Source organism: Priapulus caudatus, unplaced genomic scaffold (assembly GCF_000485595.1).
Source record: "Priapulus caudatus unplaced genomic scaffold, Priapulus_caudatus-5.0.1 Scaffold540, whole genome shotgun sequence".
NCBI lineage: Eukaryota > Metazoa > Priapulida > Priapulimorpha > Priapulimorphida > Priapulidae > Priapulus > Priapulus caudatus.
In genome coordinates, this window is record NW_014577601.1 from 57378 (window position 1) to 66118 (window position 8741).

Below are 8741 nucleotides of genomic sequence, written 5' to 3' on the forward strand. Positions count from 1 at the left end.
CCTACCTCCTCCCTCCTCTCCCTCCTCCCTCCCTCTCCTCCATCTTATCCCTCTCTCTCCCCCTACCTCCTCCCTTCCTCTTACCCTTCACTCCCTCCCTCAGGCCCTCCATCTATCCCTCTCTCTCTCCCCCTACCTCCTCCTCCTCTTCCTCCTCCCTCCCTCTGCCCTCCAATCTATCACACTCTCTCTCCCTATCCTCCCTTCCATGCCCTCCCTCCTCCCTTCCTCTCCCGTTCCCATCCTCTGCCCTCCATCTATCCCTCTTCTCCCCCTCCCCTCCCTAGGGGGAGAGAGAGAGGGATAGATGGAGGGCAGAGGGAGGGAGGAGGGAGAGGAAGGGAGGAGGGAGGGCATAGAAAGGAGGAGGTAGGGGGAGAGAGAGGGAAATATGGAGGGAGAGCAAGGGAGATGGAGAGAGAAGAGCGAGGGAGAGCAGAGGAAAAGAGAGGGAGGAAGAGTAGGAGCGATGGAGAGAGGGGAAGAGAAAAATTGGAAGAGAAGGAGAAAAGGATGAGGGAGAGAGAGTGAGAGACGAGCATGCAGTTAGTTGGGAAATCCATTCCAGGGAAACCGCCAACTCCAACTTCCCACTCCACCCTGGATCCCCCCCACCTCCTGCCACGCTCCCTACTAAACACACCCTGATACATGGTGCTGCCTCATTAACATTATATATATATATATATCTGTGTGTGCGTGCGTGCGTGCGTGCGTGCGTGCGTGCGTGCGTGTCTGCCTGTCTGTATGTCTGTCTATCCCTCTCCCCTCTCCTTCTCTATTAGTAAGAGAGAAAGAGAGAGAGAGAAACATCTAGATTTCGCCGGGCAACCATCAGTGACTCAGTTGGCGGTATCTTATACTGCTCAATAACATACACATCACTTCAATTAGCTGTGTGTTCCCCATTACTACCTCGCCTAGTTATTGTTTAGCTCAATGAAGCGCCATTACAATACTACTACCCCATTACACTCGAACTAATTCATAGAAGTTGGGGTATGCAACTAGTCATTACGAAGTACAAGTGACCCAAAAGCAGTTAAACTTACACGTCCACAAGAAGCGTATACAGAAAGCACACGCATTTCTAGCGAGGCAGGCACCCGCGAGTAAGACCAGTTTCATTTAGCTACGCCGGCTGTGAGGACGGCGACCTGGGCTTTGCGCCTGCATGGCGAACGCTTACGTCAGTCACTCGCAAGCTAAGCGGCCGATCCCGCACGCTACACCCACCACAACCACCACCACGGGAGGGCGCCACGCTTCCCTGGAAAGTGTCTCTCAGTCGCGCAGTTGGTAAAGCGCGGAAAGCCATACGCAAACACGCGCAAAGCAAAAACGTCTTCTCAACCGCTGACCGGCTGTCACTCCATCCAGCCGTGGCTAACGAGGATGCGGGCGGGAGGCTGCAGAAGCGGTCAGGGGGCGATGCACCGACGCTGGTCAGGGATTCACAATGTCACTGAATCAATGCAGAGGTAACGCGGGTCCAGGAGAAGGTTGGAAAGCGATCAGGGGGGATGCACTGAGGCTGGCAATGGTTTGTCACTGTAGGTGACGAACGTTTCAATGGTTAGAGGAAGCCGATCGAAGCATCAGCATGATGCTTCGCTGGGCTCCATGAAGCGTTGCCGTGCTCTAGCACAATCGCCGGGCGCATGCACGAACGTGCGCGCTACCACGATGCATGCCGCCAGAGCAACTGCCACCGTCATCACAGCGTAGCCGTGGATACGCTTCCCAGATATTCCTCTCTCAATCCGAATACTGGTCTCACGTACGACCGACCAGTCAACAAGAGAATTCACACTATTACAATATTCCTTTCTCACTATTTTTTTCACGTACCACTGACTACACAAAAACAAGAGAATTCACACTATTGCAATTTCCTTTCTCACTTTTTTCACGTACGACCAGTCAACAAGAGAATTCACAGCCGCAGCTACAGACTGCTACAGGCACGACACCTACCCTGAATATGCAGGCTATGTCTTTCCTATTGGCATGGATGACATCTGACTCCAGCACTGAGGTGACTGAGAAATCCTCGTCCCTAGTTGTAACAGAGAGAGTTGTTACATTGCAGAGTGCAGGCATAAATATATTGCAAAATAAATATATAAGCTTAATAATTATTAATTGATGTTAAGATTTAATGGTTGTTTAACAGATGTTAAGACGTTTATTTTTTGATATTATAAGTCTATCTGCATTGACTACATGATAGTATAATTCTCCTGCTATTTTACCACGCTTAAAAACACGAACGCAATGCGGTACAAAAAAAAGACAAATTACGAGTTAAAAAACGACGTGCAAAACGTCAAACATAATCACGCCGAGCGGCGGCGGTCAGCGCGCGCGAGCGTGGCGCCCCCTACCTCATGTCGATGACCTCGGCGACCTCGACGCCGGGTCCCTTGTCCGGGAGAAGGTCGTAGAGGAAGAGCTTGTAATCACAGACGACGACGTGCTGCTTCACCCAGCCGCGCTTAATGCCACCCAGCTTCGGCACCTGTGAGTGTGAGCGCGAGAGATAGAGAGATGAGAAGAGGTGTAGCCGCAATCAAAAATAAAAATACTCTAAGCCGCAAGGCAAACATCCCAACATTAGCCTGCCACTCTCAAATCAAACTCAACTCCCCGTAATTTGGTTATTTTTATCGAATGCAACACAAACCAAAAACACAAATACACGGCCATGTCTTATTTGAAGAGCGGCGGTGCCAATACGTGGCCAGCCACAAGTTAGCCGCCGGTCAGGCTGCAAAGATTCACTGCCAAATCACAGCATTGTTAGACGCAGCGAGACACGGGTAGAACTGCGTGAATGCTCACTTGTCACTGACGTCGGTGAACTCTGTCATGGCGAGCTTGCGCTGACCTAGAGCGTCCTTCAGCTCCTTCGACTGACAGCTGTACTTCTCCTGGAACGATGCCAACTCCTGCGAACGAACGAGAGAGCGAGAGAGAGAGCAGAGTTAGGAACAGATCATTTTATACCAGCAGTCAGTCACACGCCGTATTGTACGTGGCAAGTTAGAGTCTGCTACTAACTATTTCCCACCCTAGCGCTACATTTAATATTGTGTAAATTTATGGAAAATCTCAGAAATTTCCAATTTTAGATATGAGGATCTTTAAATGACACACACACATATATATATATATAGGTATATCTATACGGATATTCTTCTGCTCTGAGTACATTATCCTACCCTGAGTATGTGTGCCTCTAACACGACCCTACCCTGAGTACACCATCCTCTGACACTACTCTACCCTGCGTACGTCAGCGTGTCTTACCCTGAGCGCGTCGTCCCGCTCGGTGCGTGCAGACTTCACCTGCTTCTCGAGGGTCTTGATCTGCTGCAGCTTCTCCTCCTCCATGATCTCCAGCTCCTTGTTGATCTCCAGCATCTCCTGAAGCTGGTCCTCCAGACTCGCCGTCTTCCCCAGGTATTCTGTCGGACAGAGGACCCCGATATCTCGTTAGCAGGTGTAGTTTTTTGGGGGGGAGGGGGGACAAGCGAAGCTGGTGGATGATGCGTTATGGATGGGGGAAGGTATTGGGTTACAGATGGGGGAAGGTATTGGGTTACAGATGGGGGAAGGTATTGGGTTACAGATGGGGGAAGGTATTGGGTTACAGAATGCGATTCGATTTGGGTTTAACCCATCGCTCGTAGTATTACATATATTCGTCCTGTACATTACATATATCTACACTACATCGACTACGACTACAAACAGCATACTTCTCGGAGGCGACGTGAGCAGCCTTGATCTTCGTCAGCTCCTCCGAGATCTGCTGCTTCGCCTGGATCTCCATCTGCAGCGACGACTGCAGGTGCAGCAGTTCCATCTTCTCCATCTTCTGCGAGCGCCGATTCCTCCAGCTCTTGTCCTGCGGGGGCAAACCATGAAATACGTGAAGCCACACGCCAACGAGAAAAATATGCGCGGTCGTCGCCACGACAACCTCCGGAATGTGTACACCCGATTGCCACGGCGACCTCCGCAGAATGCGTACACCTGGTTGCCACGGCCACGACTCCCATCCGTACACCTGATTGCGAAAGGGATGTCTGACATGCGCAGGACAAACGCCATGGCAACGTCAACCTAGAAGCTCACACGAGAGCGCAGCAGCACTAAGGGAAGGATCTCGGCGAGTCCACGATGCCAGTACAACAGAGAGAGGAAGTTCTCGAACCAATAGGTGGTTAGAGTGGCAACAACAGGGAAGAGCGGATCATACGCTCGGATTCGCAAATGCTATTTGAGTATTTAGTATCAATTAATTGAATATCAATAATTTAATTGAGTATTATATTATTCGGCCGGCGGTCAGCGTCTCGAGGATACTCACGGCCGTTCCACCCATGCCCGTGGCCTTGAGCACGTCCAGTTCCTCGGTCATCTTGGTGGCCAGAGCCTGCAGGTAGCCTCGCGCATCCTTCTCATCGCTGACCCTGCAACGACGCACAAACGTGAACATTCGTCAGCGCAACCTGGTGGCTAAGCCACGAACACCGCTGCCGGGGCAGATCTAACAAACGCTGGCAACACTGAGTTGCGAGGCCATAATGAATTATTGGTAGATACTTAATTAATTACTATTGAATTATTATTTATGAAATATTAGTATCTACTTCATTAATTATCATTAAATTATTATCTATGAATTATTGCTAGATACTTAATTAATTACTATTGAATTATTATTTATGATATATTAGTATCTACTTCATTAATTATCATTAAATTATTATCTATGAATTATCGGTAATTACTGGAGACTCACCACTGTATGATCTCGGATATCTGCGCCTCCCACTGGGCGACGGAGTCTCGCTTGTCCTGTAGATTCGACAGCTCATGCTCCATCTGATTCCGCTCGTTAGTGATGCGCTGCACCAGCTGCGCCATCTATAATAACAGCAGCGATGCCGGAGTGAGCATTCGTCGGCCCACGCAAGATGGAGTTAAGCGCCTTGTAGCATACTGCTGCAGCTACGCGAACCAAGACAGCTTCGACATACAACCTACATCAGTCGTGCTAAGAAGAGTATATGATCCCCTATATACATCTATCTACCCATGAGTATATGATCCCCCTGATTTATTTAAGTGATTATGAGTATATTATCCCCGATATAAATTCACATATCCAATAGTATATGATCTTGCACAAAATTTTTCAATATCTTGGAGTATATGATCCCTGATAGACGTTTAAATATCCCTGAGTATATATGAACCATAACAGACGCTTAACATTTGGCTGCATACACAGATCTGAATTTTCCAACAACACATTAATATTAGATTACATGTCAAGTAGACTTAAACACATTCATATATTATACATATACAGTATACAATCTATTATCCGAAACCCTTAGGACCAGGCACGTTTCAGAATTCGAAATTTTTCAGATTTCAGAATGGTAGTACAGTACAGATATACATACCATATATCCTGCAACTAGCCAGTACTAAAACCCAAGTTTTCAAGAGGCCAACAAGTGCTGTACTGGTACAGTACAATATGTAAGAGTAATGCCAAACACATTAATATTTATGCAGTGAACCTTTGCCGCCAAATGCGAGCTTTGGTATGCAGACGACCTCCACGGAAAAACCTTCAGTTTTCAGAATTTCGGATAATAGATTGTGTACTGTACACCAGGGCACGAAATAAGCACCGGCCCACCGGCATATGCTGGCAAATTATTTGGAGGGCCGGTAACATTGGCAAAACACCGGCCCTCCGAGCCAGTGGTTTCAGCCGCGTTAGCGAGTACCTACATTATTTATAGCAAATAGCCTACATTACTGTTTTACCTGAAGGATATCACGCCATAACTTATCAACATTTTACAAATTTGAAATCGAGAATGCAAGCGTGAAACATGACATTGATTTTACAAACAAATTTGTGAGGGCTGGTAAATTATGGCGAGGGCTGGTAAAAATTACTGTTACCAGCCCTCTGGCCGGTGCCAAAAATCTGAATTTCGTGCCCTGGTACACTTTTATATACTACAGTAAAACTAGCATAAGATGTCAACGTCTAACTTGACAATTCGCGTAAGTCGTCATGGAAGTCCCGAATTTCTCTAATGATAAATCCATTTGAATAGCCCCGCCTAAGTCGTCATTTACAAGCCGTCATTATGTACAAGCCATCGCCCTCAGACAGGTCCCATGTAATACAAACAACAGTGAAATTCAATCTGTACGTCGTCATCAGAAATGCCGATGGCGCAGTGTATGCAGCCCAATGTACAGCGAATTCCTTGTAAAAATGATGACTCATTGTTTCGCGGAACATATGCAGGCTATTGTCTCACTCAATCTACACGCAATCAAATCCCCAATAGCTAGTGTACATGCATAGGCTTGCATATTTTACTTGTTCACATGTACATGTATTTAAGTTAGTTCATTAAAGCTCATTACAAGATTAAAAATTATGTTTACTTATTGTGTCTGCCTAGGGAATCATCTCAAAATGGTTTGATACATTGTACTGTACTACGAAAGACTAAAACCTGATTAGTTAATGAGTGGGGTAATCTCTCCTTTGATTATTTACTGAACATTTTAGTGTTTTATGGCATGAGGATCAAGAAATCTTGAGATAATACCTTAGTGCATATACTAGTTCATGTAGATATGAAGCTTGGCGAAATATCAGCTTGACACTCTTCAAGTCGTCGAAATGCCGGCTTTGTAAGTCGTCAAAATGACGATATACATGCATAAGTCGTCATTTTGGCAACTTACACATAAGTCGACAAAATGACGACTTACGCGTATATCGTCATTTTCGTGCATAAGTCGGCACAAAAATACTGGTCCCAAAAGTGCCGACTTATGCGAGTTTTAGTGTATACGCATCATATAGCGCAGGGTTACGATAATGTCGTGGTGCCATCAGGTGGCAGCACATGCGCTCACCTGGTCGGCTTCCTTCTGCAGCTTGCCGTTGTCTTCCTCTAGCATGGACTTCTCCCGGGCGTAACGTCTCTTCATGTCATTCAGCGACTCTTGCGTCTCCGATTGGCTGCAGCGCCACACAACACGAGCACACGTTATTGAAGGATCAACGAACATCCAATCACGGGCCAAGAGCAACAATGAGAGACGGACGACGTCCAATCACAGGTCGAACTCCTGCTGATTCACGAGTGGAAGGAAGGGGAGGGGGAAGCAAAATCAGGTGACGAGACGGAGGGTTAGGGTATCAAGGCTCACCTCTTGCTAAATGCTAGCAGCTCCACCTTCTCCTTGCACTGCTGCACCTCCTGCTGCCGTGCTACACGTGGAGGGGAGCGCGGGGGAGAAACTGGAAGGAGGAGCGACTGAAATCACATACGGGAAGGTGGTCGTGATGATAGTCAGGGGGAGAGAAGAGGAGGGGGAAGGTCTCGGGGGACTTACCTCTCTGTACGTGCCAGCTCCACCTTCTCCTTGTAGAGCTGCACCTCCTTCTGCAGAGACTGTTGCTGCGTCTCGCTGTACTGTAGCTGCTCCTGTAGGTTCTTCGTCTCCTGATCGTAGCGCGTCTGCTGCTGCTCCGCGCTGGCAGTGTGCCGCTCCTGAACCTTCTCCAACTCCACCTTCAGCCTGCCGCAGCAAGACACGGTCACAGTTACACAGTCATCTTTACAGTCACAGTTACAGTTACACAGAGAGCAAGAGAGAGAGATAAAGAGAGAGTCCAAGGGCAGATCGCTGATGTACATAAGTCACAATCTTAATAAGTATCTTAATGAAGAATTGATTTTCACGAATTCCTCCTTAGTATTTCTAAACCTTAGTATTCCTTCTAAGACTTCCTTAGTATTAGACTATTTATGATTTTGTCTTCTAACAGTTTTAATCTGGCAGCCTCTTAATCTGAAATTATTTCTGAATTTAATGCCTCCGATATATACATCGACGTCGTTAGTGTCGTAAGCATCGTTAGCATCGTTACCTCAGCATCCGGACTCAGCTTGTCGCCCAGCTCCGACGCGCTGGACCGTGACGACAGCTGACTGTTGACAGCGACGCGCGTGTTGTCATCGTGCTCGTCGAGGTCAAGGTCGTGACCCACCTGCAATGTGCAGACAGCCGCGCAGGTCAGCGTCAGCGCCCCCTACTGGCAGGCTTAGCAACCAACGTTTTCAGCGATCACGATGCGAGCGTTGAATGCCGCGCTCAGGGGAGGGAGAACGATGGAGGCAATATACGTGCGTGCTAGCCTTACTTACTGCTGAGTGACGGATAGGGGGCGCTGCAGGGGGGGGGGGAGACGAAGGAGGGAATGCACAAACACTTGTTTACGGCAGAGAGTGACAGGTAGGCAGCATCACAGGGGAAGAGGGGGTGCCGGACAGAACGCACATGCGTGCACTTACCACTGTGACATGTAAGGAGTGTCGGCAAGAGTAGAGGGTGACGACGGAGGGAATGCATGCGCTCACTTTCCGCTGAGAGTGACATGTAGGTGGCGCTGCGGGGGGTGAGGGGGGATGACGGAGGGAATGAACGCGTGCGAGCGCTCACTCACCGCTGAGAGTGACATGTAGGTGGCGCTGCGGGGGGTGAGGGGGATGACGGAGGGAATGAACGCGTGCGAGTGCTCACTCACCGCTGCTAGACCCGTCGACGTCTCCTTCAGGAAGCGGTCGAGCCAGGACATCTGTGACGACGGCCGCTCTGCAACAACGACGCAAAAC

General features: G+C 48.4%; 1 protein-coding gene across 1 annotated transcript in view; it reads right to left on the minus strand.

Annotated features, from left to right (window-relative positions):
- Positions 1–8741, minus strand: part of LOC106811439 (serine/threonine-protein kinase MRCK alpha-like) — an 82112-nt gene that overhangs the window by 7357 nt on the left and 66014 nt on the right. Inside the window, exons 11-21 of the mRNA XM_014815053.1 lie at positions 8573–8597; positions 7956–8116; positions 7459–7644; positions 6976–7081; positions 4814–4938; positions 4379–4481; positions 3745–3913; positions 3313–3470; positions 2856–2951; positions 2388–2521; positions 1978–2059 (exon numbers count right to left, since the gene is read on the minus strand). Of these exons, the coding sequence (XP_014670539.1) occupies positions 1978–2059; positions 2388–2521; positions 2856–2951; positions 3313–3470; positions 3745–3913; positions 4379–4481; positions 4814–4938; positions 6976–7081; positions 7459–7644; positions 7956–8116; positions 8573–8597 (1345 nt within the window). The remainder of the gene's footprint in view (positions 1–1977; positions 2060–2387; positions 2522–2855; positions 2952–3312; positions 3471–3744; positions 3914–4378; positions 4482–4813; positions 4939–6975; positions 7082–7458; positions 7645–7955; positions 8117–8572; positions 8598–8741) is intronic.